Raw genomic sequence first — 17,100 nt, 5'->3', positions numbered from 1 at the left:
GAATTAGATTTCATTTATATAACAAAAGTCCTGCTTATTAAATGTATTCATGATTTTACGATTATGTTTTACATATCAGTGTTAATATATATTAAATGATAATTACAAGAAAAAATAGTAAGTTGGGTGGTTCTTTTACAACACTGATTATTCTTTTATAATAAGAAATAACCACTTAACTTGATTTCAATTTAAATAAAAGGGTTGCTTTCTTTGTTTTTAGTGGTTTTATATATATTGGGGTGGTTTGACAACATTTTTTTTACAACCTTTTATTATTATCTACGTGTCATTTTGTGATTGATTCATATTAGTGTTAATGATTATTAAAAACGAGGAGAAGAGGGACTTAAATTAAAGGGACTAAATAGAAAATATAAGTGATATGTTTGGAAGAAATATGTGGGTTTTCGATTTAAACAAAAGCATTGCTTGCACGCAACACAAAAGTATTTGAACGATAATTTATCTAAAAAAGCTAAAATATATATATTATTTTTCATTTTTACACTCCAAAAGCATTAAAAATAGTCCGCTTAAGAAAATTTAATCTAAAAGATAATAGAATTCAGAAGAGGCATGATAATAAGGATTCCAAATGAAAGTATTTGTTGAATTTCTGATTCATTTATTATTTTTTTTAAGTTTTTCATATAAATATGAATGAGAAAGTTACTGATATTATTTACAATAATAAGGTAATATCAAAATTGATTTATCTGAATTTAAAAGACTATTCAATAAATTATTATTATTATTATTATTATTATTATTGTGTTCTCCATAATTCGTAATATATTAATGACTTCTGAAAAGGTCAATTGAATAGTTACTGAAATCATCATAAATCGTGATGACTTTTTAAGACGTACAACGGAAGTAGCGTAGCACTCCCATGATTTTTGTAAGTTTTTTATGCTTTGTTAATTTGTTTTAGTTAAAAGTTAAATTTTGTGCGTTGGAAGTTAAATCCAGTGTATATTTTTAATTTCGTTGAAATTATATTTAAATTACCCTATCCCGTTTCACTGTTCTACATTTTAAAAAAAGTTAGGTAGTTTTATTAATTACGAAATTTAAAAATACAATGACGAGTAATGTAGCAATTTGAAGCTTGGAATGTTTAACGGTAGTAAATTTTAAAAATTATTTAATGTTTTGCTTGAAAAAGCGGATGGAGACATATATGCAAACAAGAAAGAGTAGTTGGCGGCAATACCTACATGGCGTCCCAGAATGCACTCCTCAAAATATGTTCTCACTTTTTCATCACTGAATCACACAGAGCTCCATGACTTTCTACAGCGTACAATTCATTTCTCCTAATAAAATACATTATTTCTCACTATAATTTACGCAACATGATAAATCTATAACATATTGTTTGAAAATAACACAAAGTTCACGTTTAAAAAAAAGTTCATGGTAATCATTTACATTTCAAATATTAACCAATAAGAAGTCATTAAGATTTTTAAAAAATGATTAAATAATAAATGGGGAAAATCTAGGAAAGTGAGTGACAGTTCAACTAAAGAAACTAGTATCAATGTCAAGGAAAAAAGAACACAATTAAAAAATGCATTTAAGAGAATCCCAAATCTGACAAATAATTAATAAAGAAACAGAGCAAGGGGTAGGGGAGTGGAACTTCTTTCCAGTGGCAGCATCCATGGTTGCTGGTGGTGGAAAGTGTTTCAGATCATAGATTACACCGAAGTGGAGAACCTCAACCAACGGCTAAACCTTGTTCTTTTTATGATATTTCCCTCCACTCGGCTTGCTAAAGCCTAAGCCTAGACACATGGAAGCCATTACCAATTCAGTTTCCAAGTTACTTTCTTTGTTTTTCACGCTCTTGTTTGTTGGTTCTCAGCTGATACATTGTAATGTCACCTATGATAGAAAGTCTCTTCTCATCAATGGCCAAAGGAGAATCCTCATTTCTGGCTCCATTCACTATCCCAGAAGCACCCCTGAGGTATTTATGTCTCCCATTTTCTTTTTTTTTGTGTTTCAACTTTCAACCTCCGTGTTGTTTTGTTTGCTTCAAATTATGTGATTTCAGATGTGGGAGGATCTAATTAGGAAGGCCAAACATGGAGGCCTTGATGTCATAGACACTTATGTCTTCTGGGATGTCCATGAACCATCTCCTGGCAATGTACTACTCTGGATCTTCCTCTCTCCCCTTTAATCAACTTTACTTTAAAAAAAGTAACATTTTTCTGGTTCTTTGTGATTATTTTTTATGTTGGGTTGCAGTATAATTTTGAAGGAAGGTATGATCTAGTACGGTTTATTAAGACGGTGCAGAAGGTGGGACTTTATGCCAACCTTCGGATTGGACCTTACGTGTGCGCTGAGTGGAACTTTGGGTACATTTTTCTTCCATAATCCATATCTCTCTATCCCTCTGTTAATGTGAGATTTGGTTGTGATTCTTAATGTCGTTCTTTAATGGTGTACTTCAGAGGAATTCCTGTATGGTTGAAGTATGTTCCTGGTGTGAGCTTCAGAACGGATAATGAGCCTTTCAAGGTTGGATTTGCATTTCATTCACATGGATTCTCTCAGTTGACTCAGGTCTTGGATAATCTGACTTTTCCGTTTTTCAATCTTAGGCAGCAATGCAAGGTTTCACGCAGAAAATTGTCCAGATGATGAAGACTGAGAAGTTGTTTCAGTCTCAGAACGGTCCAATAATTCTCTCTCAGGTATGCGATTCACTTCATTGTGTGGTATAAGTGAAGAAATACTCAAAAAACTGACCTGCCGCTCACTTGTATTCATACCAATGATCACTATTTCAGGAGACAATCTTAAATCGTGTTCTTTTCTCTCTCGTGTTTTGTAGATTGAGAATGAGTACGGACCAGAGAGCAGGGCAATGGGAGCTGCTGGTCGTGCGTACTTAAACTGGGCTGCAAGCATGGCTGTTGGATTGGGTACAGGAGTGCCCTGGGTGATGTGCAAGCAAAATGATGCCCCAGATCCCGTGGTAAGTTCTCTCCTTCTCTTGCTTGTTTCATTTGCTTCCTTATTATTTTGTTTGAGGGTTGAATATGATCTATCCAATTATCGTTACAGATCAATTCATGTAATGGTTTTTACTGTGATGATTTCGCTCCAAATAAACCATACAAGCCTAGCATGTGGACTGAGTCTTGGAGTGGCTGGTAAGCTGTACAATGTATTACATTTGAAGTTGGTTCTGTAACTTTAGATTCGGATGGGTAATTTTTTCCTATGATCACAAGGTTTACAGATTTTGGTGGCCCAATTCACCAGCGACCAGTTCAGGATCTATCATTTGCAGTTGCTCGTTTCATTCAAAAGGGTGGCTCATATGTGAATTATTACATGGTTGGCCACCTTCTAGTTTTTCTTACTATTTTATAAAAGAATCCCTCAATTACTTGGATAAGGCTCGGTTGTTTTTTCTCTTGTGATGAAACATAGGTTGCTTTACTTTAAAATCTGAATCTCGCCTATGATCTTAATGAAAAATGATAGTATCATGGAGGAACTAACTTTGGACGATCAGCTGGAGGCCCATTCATTACTACAAGCTATGACTATGACGCTCCAATTGATGAATATGGTGAGAAAACTATGCTTATAATGAGTATCTTTTTTTATATTATTTGTTTGTTCTGTGATTCATCGCCACTTATAGATACAGTTACTACTGGGCTGTGTATCATAGCTCTTCTGTTGAAGTTTATTTTTTAATGACATCCCAGGCTACGAAATAATGTATCATCATTCTTCAGTAAAAGTATTTTTGCATATGATCTTTATACTAAATCAATTGTACTATTTCAGTATTTAAAATGCACAGTCTGGCATTGGATTATGTTCCATAAGTTGCGGTCACAAAGATAGTTTACATATTATATTTTGTTGCATCCTAACCAAATGTGCTGTGTTGTGTTTAGGTTTGATCAGGCAACCAAAATACAGTCATTTGAAGGAGCTTCATAGAGCTATCAAACGGTGTGAACATGCTTTGGTTTCTTCGGATCCCACTGTTGCGTCCTTAGGAAATCAACAGCAGGCAAGCTGCCTCTGATGTGAAGCAATTGTCCTCTTGACATTTTTTGCTTGTTTATGATAAGTTAGTCCTGTCTCTGTGCTTGGAAATTTTCCAGGCTCATGTATACTCTTCAGGTACTGGAACATGTGCAGCTTTTCTAGCAAACTATAATGCAAACTCTGCTGCTACGGTGACATTCAATAACAGGAAGTATGATTTGCCCCCTTGGTCCATCAGCATCCTTCCTGATTGCAAAACTGATGTATTTAATACTGCAAAAGTAAGAATACTTCACGAGACCTTTTAAAGCTACGAAGTGTGATGAAAACAATTTTTGCCCATCTGTATTATTTATTGTCAGCCTTTCCCTTTGCACAAAGAAATTGACTGTATTGTTGTCTCTTCATGAAGGTGAGAGTTCAAACTTCAGAGGTAAAAATGCTTCCTGTCAGTACTAAGTTGTTCTCATGGGAGAGCTATGATGAAGATATATCTTCTCTGGCTGAGAGTTCAAGGATTACATCTCCTGGACTCTTAGAACAACTCAACGTTACCAGGGACACCAGTGACTACCTATGGTACATAACCAGGTAGGTTGCTTGATTTAAAAGTTATATGTCGTTGTTTTCAAAAGGCTACCAAATGAATTGAATTTTGGTGTTGTCTGCATAATGACAAAATAAGTTATGCAATGCCTATTGGAACAGGATGCTGATTTATGATGAAGAAATTGGTTGTTTTATTTTTCAAGAAGTCCCTGAACTTAACCACTTTTGTCATTTCAGATTTAAATTCTTTGTCAGATAGATTCTGTTATCCTACCTTGTCAGCTTCAGCCTATAATCTTACTGTTTTTCTGGTTGGCATGGTGCAGCATTGACATAAGTTCATCAGAAACCTTTCTTCGAGATGGAAAAAAACCCAGCATTAATGTGCAGTCATCTGGAGACGCTGTTCATGTGTTCGTTAATGGGCAATTTTCAGGTTTTTCCGATTGTGTAGTTGAACGTGCAGTTCCTTTGTTCGCAAATTGCAACTTTGCGTATTGAATGATTCTAAGTTAAACTGTGGATGAACGGTTTCTTTTTCAGGGTCGGCTTTTGGAACAAGGGAGCAGAGAAGTTTCACATTCAATGGACCTATAGATCTCCACGCTGGAACAAATAAAATTGCTCTTCTCAGCGTGACTGTTGGATTACCTGTTAGTACTGAGTACCAAGCTTGTAAATCCAACTTGAAATGGACTATTATTTTCTAGTTAGTATTTTTAGTACATTGCTTTGCTCGGCCATTATGCTACTGGTCATTGATTGACTTTCTGTTTTTCACTGGAAGAACGTTGGTCGGCATTATGAAACATGGGAGACAGGGATCACTGGTCCAGTCTTGCTACACGGTCTTGACCAGGGACAGAAAGATTTAACATGGAATAAGTGGTCATACAAGGTCTGATGCACTCAAACTTGCTAGTCTAACATATGTATTCTTAAGCTAGTCATACAATTCATGGGACCAGAAAATGTTTTCTAATTATAATAGGTTGGCCTAAGAGGAGAGGATATGAATTTGGCGTCTCCCAATGGGGTGTCGTCTGTTGATTGGGTCCAAGAATCACAAGGTACACAAAGTCGGTCGCAATTGAAATGGTACAAGGTGAGAGAATAGTTACTGGTTTATTTATATAATAAGATCTGTGTTATTCATACAACAGTCTATCTAACAATATTTTTCATGTTTATCTGTTTCTATCACATCATTTATTTATTACATTTCACATTTCTCTTAGTTGTAAGATTTGAACTAGAAGCTTACTAATATTAAGTTGGAACCTGCAGGCTTATTTTGATGCACCTGGTGGAAAGGAACCACTGGCTTTGGACCTAGAAAGCATGGGTAAGGGTCAAGTATGGATAAACAGACAGAGCATAGGGAGATATTGGTTGGCCTATGCAAAGGGTGATTGTAATTCTTGCACCTATTCTGGAGGCTTTCGCCCTGTAAAATGCCAACTTGGTTGTGGCCAACCCACTCAACGATGGTACTTCTTTTCTTCTGTAAAGGATATCATATAAACTGATAGCTTGCTTTATTATTGAGTCTTTAGCATTTTGTTACTGTTTGGAGCCGTTGAACTAGTGCAGTCTGACATGTCAGTGTCACGTGAAAAAAATAGTGCGCAACCTTTTATCATTTTGTGTGTTTACCTTTGGTCGTGTCGGTATCATTACCCTCCAGATATAGTAATGATAATGCCACAACCTTTTTTTGTAGTGTGCCAGATCCAATGCTACTGAATGAAGAGATTTTACCAGTTTTGTGTTTGAAATTTGGCAGGTATCACGTTCCAAGGTCCTGGCTAAAGCCAACGAAGAACTTGATCGTAGTGTTTGAAGAATTAGGCGGAAATCCTTGGAAAATATCTTTGGTTAAGAGAATGGTACATACTTCGGCAGGTCATGAATAAGAACGTGTGTGCACTGTGAATTCTATGGCTTTCGTTGTGATTGGTTGAAACAATAAGTCATCGACTTGGCAATAAATCAGCTTGAGCTGGTTCAACCCTTCTTGATCAACGTGATTGGTGCAAAAGATGTACCCAGATTATCTGTAATCTATAGTAATTTATTCTTTTCAACTACGACCTATGTACTTGTGAATGAAGTGATTGTATTTAGGAAGAACTTCTCATATGGAATGCCATCATGTCATAGGATCACGCATCCCACTTGGACAATTACAAAAGAATTAAATAAGAGAAAACAAAGCTTGAATAACACACATCCAAGCATTGATTTAAGAGGTTTTGATTTCTGATATGCTTACCCCAATGGTATGGTATAACTTTCATGGCCATCAATTGTCCTTAAGGACTACACCATGCGTATACATCAAAGGCACATGCTATTAAAGAATCAATTCATGGGTCCTTGTAGATATCAATTATTAAATATTTATCATTAAGTTTAAATATATGTCTAATGTTTAAAGTTGAGCCAGAGTACTTTTTTTTTTTTTTAATTTACAAGGTGGAATTGTACTCGTATTACACACGTGCTACTATACTCCTGTGTGTATCTTCACTCCTTTACCGACAATATGTTTTCAGTATGTCAGTCTTAGGATGCATGAAATACTTGATCATGCAAGTCTTCAGCCGAAGAGCCTGCTAAATCGCCGGGACGCTCAAGTCAAAAATACGTACTATGCAATAAATGCAATTTATTTTCAGTGACACTGTTGTACTTAAAATTATCCAAGTAATATACTGTAATTTTTGAAGTGGAACAGTGCCACTACGAGAAAATAAAGTCAATAAATAATATGATAATTATATCAGTTGTGATACATAATGGATCCTTTCTATTTATAGTGTTGTATGGACTTTTGTCCGTTGTGGATCTGTGTTTCATAAGTATACCCTGCTGTAGGATTTATTTACCTTAATTCTTAATTATCCTTGATTGCCTCTTGCCGTAATATTTTTCATATGTAGTGAGGGTTGTCAAGCTATTTATTTATGGGTTAACTTGTTTCAATTCGTTTTCAGTGGCTCAATATAAGTGAGATTATTTTTAATTTATATTATTTTTTAATTCTAATCACCAAGAATATTTTTTTTCTCATATTGACTAATGTTATTTACTAGGTAAGATTAGTTAATATTTATTTGTCAACAACAATAATATTTTTAACTTAAATTAAACACAATTTTTTTCTTTAATATCAACATATATTAATTTTAGTCGATGCTATTTAAAATTATTTTCTACCAACATTATAATACGATATCGTTAATGAAATGAAGAAAAGTAAAAATTATTTTTAATATTTAAAAAAAAATCATAATTTTAATATATTTATAATTTAATAATTTCCATATTAAAAACTTTAACATATCACAACTCTTCCTAAAATGTTCCTTCCATGCATGATAACTTGTCACTTTTTCTTTCTTCGGAACCTTGGAATCTTTTTCAAGTGTAAATGTTCCTTCATTCTGCTTTGTCTTATGTTTTGGTCAGCGTCAAGTGTAAGCGCACTAAGCTTTTGTTCTTCGTGTTTTCTTTATCGGATGCCCTTGGTTGTCTCTGTCGGTCTGTTCTCGAACTCTTCTCGCTATATAAGATTGTCTCTCCTTAATTTTCTTATTTTTCTTTTCTCCTAGCTGGTTTATCCCTTTTTTTAAGAGCATTCTTCCTGAAATAAATGCATGAATACTGTCAAAATAATGAAAAATATGTTGAGTCTTAGTAATTAACTAGATAACCTGCCATAATTTGTATCATCGATCATTTAAAAATATAATAAAGGTTTATTGGAAGTTCATATTTTAAACATATGAAAAAAAAATAAAAAGTATATAAATAGAAAAATTCATAAATATATTATTTTAAAATTTTGATAAATATATTATTTTAAAGTTTTTTTTAATAGAAAGTGATATTTCGATGTTTTATATAATAAATTTATTTCTTCTTTCATAAGGATTTAGAACCCTAATGCAAAACATTCAAAGTTGTCCGCTCCATCATCCAGTTGCGTTGTCTTCTCTCTTCTCTTTGTCCAAGCTGCAGGAGTGCCTGCAAAAAACACTCTGACGCTCAAATCAATGACTTTGCGTAATAATCTTGTAATCAAGATTTAGTTATCAAAATTCAAAGTTCACTTCAAAAGTTACGTGTCCTCCTTGTCAGACAAATATTTATAAATTATAATGAGCTTACCGTTAGGTCTGACTCATTAATCACCAATGAATGACAATATTAATTATCACTAAGTGACAATTATTTTTATTAACTCCCCGACAATTATTACTATTGATTACCTTAACGGCTGTTTTTACGGATCGGTTCATTAACCTGGAGGTATCATCGGTCGGTCGACTCATCTGCACCTTTACTGTTCGGTCGGCTATGAGCCCATAGTAACATAAGCCTCCAAGGCCCTAGCAAAATTTTTGATATTGCGTTGGGTTTATAAAGTTATATCGATCGGCAGAGGATTTTACCTGAGTTTCAATTCATACTAGCATGCGTTCTTTATCATCCGAGCGGGTTTTGCGCTAAGAATTCCTTTGAAGTGTCCCTTAGACCAAGGCGAGAGTTCACGAAAGAGCTTGCTTCGCCGCTTGATTTAGGTCTTAGGAGTTCACTAGGAGCATGCCCTAAGACCAAGGTGAGAGTTCACGAAAGAAAACTGTCTCACCACTCGATTTAGGTCTTAGGAGTTCACTAGGAGCGTGCCCTAAGACCAAGGTGAGAGTTCACAAAAGAAAACTGTCTCACCACTCGATTTAGGTCTTAGGAGTTCACTAGGAGCGTGCCCTAAGACCAAGGCGAGAGTTCACGAAAGAAATTTGCCTTACCTGCTCAGTTTAGGTCTTAGGAGTTCACTAGGAGCGTGCCCTAAGACCAAGGTGAGAGTTCACGAAAGAAATCTACCTCACCTACTCGGTTTATGTCTTAGGAGTTCACTAGGAGCTTGCCCTAAGACCAAGGTGAGAGCTCATGAAGAGTCTGCCTCACCGAGTTGAGAAATGTTCCTTGCCGAACGGCTGAACATCTGATGCCAAATTTGGCTAAGTACCTGTGAGGCCGAATGGCCGAGCAGTTGAGGCCGAAGGGCCGAACATCTGATGCCAAATTTGGCTAAGTACCTATGAGGCCGAATGGCCGAGCTGTTGAGGCCGGAGGACCGAACATCTGATGTCAAATTTGGCTAAGTACCTGTGAGGCCGAATGACTGAGTAGTTGAGGCCGACGGGCTAAACATCTAATGTCAAATTTGGTTAAGTACTTGTGAGGCTGAATGGCCGAGCAGTTGAGACCGAAGGGTCGAACATCTGATGCTAAATTTGGCTAAGTACATGAGAGGCCGAATGACCGAGCAGTTGAGGCCGAATGGCCGAGCAGTTAAGGTCGAAGGGCCGAACATCTGATGCCAAATTTGGCTAAGTACCTGTGAGGCCGAATGGTCGAGCAGTTGAGGCCGAATGGCCGAACATCTGATGCCAAATTTGGCTAAGTACCTGAGAGGTCGAATGGCCGAGCACTTGAGGCCGACGGGGCGAACATCTGATGCCAAATTTGGCTAAGTACCTGTGAGGCCGAATGACCGAGCAGTTGAGGCCGAAGGGCCGAACATCTGATGTCAAATTTGGCTAAGTACTTGTGAGGCCGAATGGCCGAGTAGTTGAGGCCGAAGGGTCGAACATCTGATGCCAAATTTGGCTAAGTACCTGTGAGGCCGAATGGCCGAGTAGTTGAGGCCGACGGGCTGAACATTTGATGCCAAATTTGGCTAAGTACCTGGGAGGCCGAATGACCGAGTTCACGAGGCCGAGGGGACGAGTCTGAGGTTGAGTTGACATCCTTTTGAGGCATTACTCGTTGCTCCTTGTGACTACAATGGGGATACTCATTCGGCCCCACGGTGAGCGCCAAAATGTTTCGACAGGATTTAGAACCCTAATCCAAAACATTCAAAGTTGTCCGCTCCATCATCCAGTTGCGTTGTCTTCTCTCTTCTCTTTGTCCAAGCTGTGAGGGGTGCCTACAAAAGACACTCCGACGCTTAAGTCAGTGACTTTGCATAATAATCTTGTAATCAAGATTTAGTTATCAAAATTCAAAGTTCAGTTCAAAAGTTACCTGTCCTCTTTGTCAGACAAATATTTATAAATTATAATGAGTTTACGGTTAGGTCTGATTCATTAGTCACCAATTAATGACAATATTAATTGTCAATAAATGATAGTTTTATTATCTAATTCATTATTATCTAATTTTTTATTATAGTTTTTATTAGAATTGATAGTTACTTTCTCAAACAGTGATATAAAATAGATGAAAAAATTTAAAGTTTATAAATTTTTCTTATGAAAAATAAAATTATTTCAAAAAAACTACCATCGTGAAGATATACGCGTTTATTTAAGATATGTAAAGGAAAAAAGTGAAAACGAAAATATTATTGTTTGATTTTGAAAATAAGAAAACACATTTCAATCAAATGTAAAATTAGGATACAATTGAATTTGAATAATGCATCTAAACTAAACCAAACAGAAACAAATGCTTTATACTTTGTCTAGATTTTCTTTTAAGTATATTTTTTAAAATTAATAACACAATCTAGAATTTGATGATTCAGTTTAAATAGACAGTTTACTACATTGTTTAAGAAATAAAGTTGGTTTTATTAACTTTTTTAAAATATTCATTTGACTTCTATTTAACATTTTTCTTTAAAATTATTAACAACTCTGTAACATGGAAGTATATTATGCACTGTTTGATATTTAACAATATCGGTATACCTTGTCAACAAATATAATTAAGATATAATTTAGTTTATTTTATAAGTAACATCAAATTCATTGCAATTTGATTTGAGTGGGTTTCACAATAATTAGTTTAGATTAACATCATGCCAAATTTAACTATTAAACTAAATAATTGTTATGTTTATATTATTTAAATTTATTTGTTGTTAACTTTTTAAAACTATTTTAGTTCAAAACTAGTTTTATTTGTTTTCTTTTACTTTTTCCACTCTTCATTTACAAATCTAATTGATTATTAAGCCACATTATTTCAGTTTTATTTTTTATTAATTTTTAAAACTACTTTCAAAATTATTTTGTATCCTTTTCCATGTCTTTCAAAATTATTTCTATCAAAATTTACAATATCTTGGGATTGATTTGAGAACCATGCAATTAGGGACAAAAACTTCCCTTCAAAATACTCTTCCAATTATGTCTATAGGAACATTCTTTTGACTTTTTTTTGTCTCCTGGTCTTCTTTGGTTTTGTCTTAGAACACTAGTTTGGCCTAAAGAAAAATCTATTTTTCTAACATGGATTGAAACAATCATATTGTAACAGAGTCTGACTACAGCTATATTAATTATATTATTTCATTTCCTTAAAAGTATAATAATATTTGATGAAACAGTTATATTATCTAGAACATGGTTTGATGCATTTTCGTGCCGATTTATTGGTTTCCTATAGGTCATTGTAATTACTTCGTAGTTATAAGTTGAATTGCATCACAATCTAATCTTTTAGATATTAAGTTATCGCCTAAAATTAAAATCAATACTACTAATGGTGACATGTGCAGGGGCACTGCAAATGGGACACTGCAACGATTTCATTTACACATAACTCAGTCCATGTTTTACTAACTCCATATCCAAGCTGAAATCATCCAAACAGACTCAAAAATAAGTAAAAGCAAAATGACTGAAGAAATATATTTATTATTCTCAACACATTCATTCATATGGAACTACCAGCAGCAGCAGCAGCAGCATTTGCATGCTTGGTTATTGTCATTTGCAGCTCCTCTTTCTTGGCTCCCACAACCTTGTCCACCAGCTTGCCTTCTTTCAAGAACAGGAAGGTTGGCATAGCTTCAATCTCCCACTCTTTCGAAACAGACTGAAGAACCAAAGTGATTGCAAGATTAAATTAGGAAATTCCTCATAGTGTTTTAGGATCTAGAGTAAAAAAAACTAAACCATGTTCAGTGACATTTAGATAGTCATATTCACCTCGAGTTCATCTACATCAACCTTGAGAAAGGTGACATGGGGCAGCCTTTTAGCAATCTCAACTAGGATTGGAGCAATGAATCGGCATGGACCGCACCAAGAAGCAGTGAAATCCACCACAATCTATTAAAGAAATTTCCTTTCAGTATTTTTAATGGTTTAAAATTGCCTTACGAAAAGAAAACCATTTTAAAGAATCACAAATCAAGCCAGTAATGACACAGATCAAACATAAACCATTTTAAAGAATCACAAATCGTGCTAATCATGACACAGATCTTCAATAATCAAAGGCAGCTAAAAAGTTCACTAACAAGGGCATTTTCAAGGGATCAACATCCTCTGCAGCTACTTCTAAACAGCAACACCCCAGACTTACAAAATATTTCCTTTCTTTCTACTAGGCAGTACATGCAATTGAAACTTCCATCACAGGAACTTCAATTGATTAAATATATCAAACAGCACCTTTAAGAATACAAAATTCCCAATATCAAAGCAGATTGAGTAACTTTAGGATAGATCACCACAAAAAACAGTCTTTTCAAAGGTAGCAACAAGGTTAAAAAACAAAAAGCTAATAATAAGCAACAAAATGTAATCATAATTCTACAACCACACTCATGACGAGAATTCAACAAAGGAGGTAATACGGCAAAATCTAAAGAAAGGGATGAAAATCAATTATAAAAAGAACAGGAGGAGAGGGAACAGCTATGGAAGACACAATACAATGATCTCTTACCAACCAATAACGATTTCACAATAACAGAGCAGATACGTCCTCTTAAGGCAAAAGACAGAGGAATTTCGGTATTGAAAAACCCTAACATGCATGATGCCTGTGAAAATTAACACATAGCAAAGGGGAAAATGAAAGTAGAGAGGAAGTTAAAGAGTTGGACATTACCAGCTTGCCGGTCTCTTCTCCCTTCTTGAGATGTTCCTTCCACTCACTCACGGAGTGGACACCGGTAACTTGTCCCTCTTCCGCCATTGTTCTCTTTCTCTTCCTTCTTCTTCACAATCACCACGCTTCTTTGGATTCTTTTCTTTTTTTATGGAGGCAACAGGGAAGAAGTGCCTACATATTTATAGAAATAGATATATTTAATAAAAGATTCCGTGTTCACGCGTTTATGGCGAGTTCACATTTGAGTGGCGCAAGTCCCCATGCCAAGGGCTGTCTAGTAATTTACGTTGTGCCTCATGGCTGACGTCAGGGACAAGAGAGAGTGTAAAACGCCAACGCAAACTCTTACACCTATTTCTTTCTTCTGCACCATTTTTATTCGTATCTTTCATTCATTACTCAAATGTCGGTTATATTTTAATCTCAAAGAATTTCTATATCCAAGTAGCATGATTTTACATTTAGGTTATAATTCGATTCTTCAGAAGTCGAATTCTGACCTTTTGTTTTTTAATTTCACCAAAAAATTAGGTGAAATTTGGTTTTTGGGATCGAATTCTGAATTAGATTTTTAACTTTTTCTTTTTCAAATTAATTAAAAATACGATATTGATTTTAAAGAATAAGAAGTAAAATAAAATAAAAGTAAGGTCGTAATCGTTTGAATTTTTTGGAAAATTAAAAAATAATGTATAATTTTATGGTTAAATTATTTAGGATAATAATTATTTTGGATGTTGAGACTTAAAGAAGTAGGAATTGATAATAGGATAGTATTTTTAAATTAAAAAATATAATGTTTTGATATGTATAAAAATAATGTAGTAATATTTGTAATGTTTTGTAAAATTTTGGAAAATAAAAAAATGATAGTTTAAAATAAAGAAATATAATATTTTAATTCTTTGATTTCTTTGATATTTGTAATATTTTTTGTGTGTTGGAAATTAATCATGAGATCATTTTTTATAAAAAAATAATCCTTCTAATTTATTATTAATTTTCAAAACAAAATGTTATTACAATTTTAAAGAGATAAAAGAAAATAAAAAATTAAATAATATAAAATATTTAACCATGCACTACTTCTAATATATTTTACATTATCTTGTAATAAAATTTATTTTATTTAATTTTGTAATTTTTAAAAAAAATTCAAGAATAAAATACTAGTTCAGAATTCGGTTTTTCATAATTGATAATTTGATGAAAATGGACAAAAACAAAAATTAAAATTCGATTCTCCAAAAACCCGACCTATATACAAAACCATGTTTGAGTAATATAAGGAAAAGTAAGCTATTTAGGAAAAAATAAAAGAAATCTATGCTATGTAAAAAAAAAGAAGTTTGGATAACTGTGTTCATACAACCTACTTAACACAAATAAATAAAGTCAAATAATAATTGAGTAATAAATAAATGAATAATATAAATAAGAAAATAACAACTCATAAAAATAGTTTACCTTTAACTAAGAAGATACTGTATTAAATAATCATAAACATTTTTTCTTCCTTATTTTTGAAATATATTGTTAATTTGACGTGAGAATAACGTCATTTGTCAATATTAATGATACGTGTTAAATTAATATTAGTATTACATGTTAAATTAGTATCAATGTATCAACACTAAAATTATGTGTTAGTGTCTGTCATAATTTTTATTAATTTTATTCAATTTAGTCACAGTTTTTATTAATCTTTTTTAATTTAATTTCAATTTTTGTTAATTTTATTTAATTTGGTTTTAGAACAAAATTTTTTCATTATTTCTAAAATTATATGAAAAAATATTCATTATTTTTAATTTTTTTAATTGAAATGATACTTCTTCATTATTTTTAAAATTAAAAGAAAATTTTGATTATTTTTAAAATTAGAATGAAAATTCTTCATTGTTTTTAAAATTAGAATGAAATTTTATTATTATTTTTAAAAATAGAAGAAACATTACTCATTATTTTTAAATTAGAAGAAAAAGTTTCATTATTTTTAAAATTAGAAGGAAATTTATTTATTATTTTAAAAATTAGAAAGAAATTTCTTCTGTTATTTTAAAAATTAGAAGGAGAATTATAATGTATTTCTAAAATTATAAGAAAAATTATAATTTTTTTTTAAATTAGAATGAATTTTTTTTATTGTTTTTAAATATAGAGGAATAATTCTTCATTATTTTTAAATTTTCTTTAACCTTCTTTTTTACGTGTAGAAAAAATTAAACATAAATATAATAACTATATTCTATAATTGGTTTTAAAATAATAAAAATATTTAATAAAAATATGAATTTTAATAAAAATTAACTTTAATTTCAATTCAGAACAAAATTGAGTTTGAATTGAACCAAAATTACCAAAAATGGAAACTAAATAAAAATAAAACAGATAGAAATCAAATACAAAACTCTGACACTTGACACTAATATTGACTTGGCACGTGGTACTGATATTGTCACATGACACAATACTAACTGGATATATGGATAATTTTTCTTAATTAAGAAAAAATGTAAAAGAAAATTAAAAGATCACGAATCTTTCGCTAATAATTTAGATGGTCTCATGAAAAATGACTAAATTAAACATAAACTATAAAAATTTGAGCTCTATTAAACATTCAACAAAATTGAATCTCACTTAAAACAAAGTCTAACAAAAATGAATCTTATACGAAACAAAGTCGATAAAAATGAGTCTCATTGACAAAAATAGAAACCACAAGTTTTATTAAACCAATAAACAGCATATATTTAATTATTGTCACACATCTTACAAATCTTAAAAACTTTTTAAAAACTTGAATTCTGGATGACTTAGTCACGAATATCTGTTACTTCATATTCATGTAATAACATTGCATTTACATTTTTATATTCTTGTATTTTTACAAATTTATAACTTTTAGAAATTTACAATTTGACAACCTTGTTATTCGACATCTTCGTATTTTATACTTTCATAGTTATAAATTCATATTTTTATAATTTTAAAATTTAATTTTTTTTTATTTCATCATTTCACAATTATCTATTGTAATTTTATGGTTTTAATATTTTAGAACTTTATCATTTTATAAATTTAACCATTTTTAATTTTACAGGTGTATAATATAATCCTTTTCTAAGCATGGTGATGCACAAGGAGGTAGTGAAAAATGATAACAAGCTTCTATTATTAATTCAAAGAGTGCAGATGAAAGTATTAACATTTATACCAAAGAAATGGTGAAGTTCCTCCAAAGGTGCTTTGATGGTGGTTAGAAGTGAAACTCTATACATCAAGGAGTGAGTATGTAGTATTATTTTATTAATATTATACTTTTTATTAATAAACATAGCATAAGAAGGTGGTTATATTTAATAAAGAAGAAAAGTAAAGTATTGGAGGTGTTTAATAAGTTTAAATTGTTAGTTGTGAGTTCCTGAATGAGTTTGGTATATTTGACATGGAAGAAAAGAGAAGAATATGAGATGTTTAAAAAGTGTAAACCGTTGATCGTAAAGAAAAGTTGTTGTTCGAGATTTTAAGAACCAATGAAAAGTATAAGCCTATAGAGTTTGAAAATTTTTGTGAGAAAAA

General features: G+C 32.4%; 2 protein-coding genes across 2 annotated transcripts; one reads left to right on the top strand and one right to left on the bottom strand.

The window, feature by feature from the left end:
• The first annotated feature begins 1,579 nt into the window (after positions 1 to 1,579).
• LOC148202025 (beta-galactosidase 3-like) lies at positions 1,580 to 6,817 on the top strand. The gene is made up of 18 exons (XM_088109204.1): positions 1,580 to 1,981; positions 2,069 to 2,164; positions 2,266 to 2,378; positions 2,475 to 2,541; positions 2,625 to 2,717; positions 2,858 to 3,001; positions 3,091 to 3,179; positions 3,261 to 3,366; positions 3,517 to 3,604; positions 3,942 to 4,060; positions 4,155 to 4,319; positions 4,451 to 4,629; positions 4,914 to 5,023; positions 5,131 to 5,240; positions 5,375 to 5,485; positions 5,579 to 5,692; positions 5,875 to 6,077; positions 6,374 to 6,817. The coding sequence occupies exons 1-18, from the start codon at positions 1,805 to 1,807 to the stop codon at positions 6,501 to 6,503; spliced, it is 2,214 nt and encodes a 737-aa protein (XP_087965330.1). The 5' UTR covers positions 1,580 to 1,804; the 3' UTR covers positions 6,504 to 6,817.
• A 5,364-nt stretch (positions 6,818 to 12,181) lies between these two features.
• LOC148202024 (thioredoxin H-type 2-like) lies at positions 12,182 to 13,687 on the bottom strand. The gene is made up of 3 exons (XM_088109195.1): positions 13,513 to 13,687; positions 12,603 to 12,725; positions 12,182 to 12,489 (listed from the first exon to the last, which is right to left on the bottom strand). The coding sequence occupies exons 1-3, from the start codon at positions 13,597 to 13,599 to the stop codon at positions 12,328 to 12,330; spliced, it is 372 nt and encodes a 123-aa protein (XP_087965321.1). The 5' UTR covers positions 13,600 to 13,687; the 3' UTR covers positions 12,182 to 12,327.
• Positions 13,688 to 17,100: the final 3,413 nt, after the last annotated feature.

Source organism: Vigna umbellata, chromosome 3 (assembly GCF_029865625.1).
Source record: "Vigna umbellata cultivar VRB3 chromosome 3, Vumbellata_1.0, whole genome shotgun sequence".
Lineage (NCBI taxonomy): Eukaryota > Viridiplantae > Streptophyta > Magnoliopsida > Fabales > Fabaceae > Vigna > Vigna umbellata.
The sequence above is the reverse complement of the archived record's forward strand: the minus strand, read 5'-3'. Positions and strand labels throughout refer to the sequence as shown.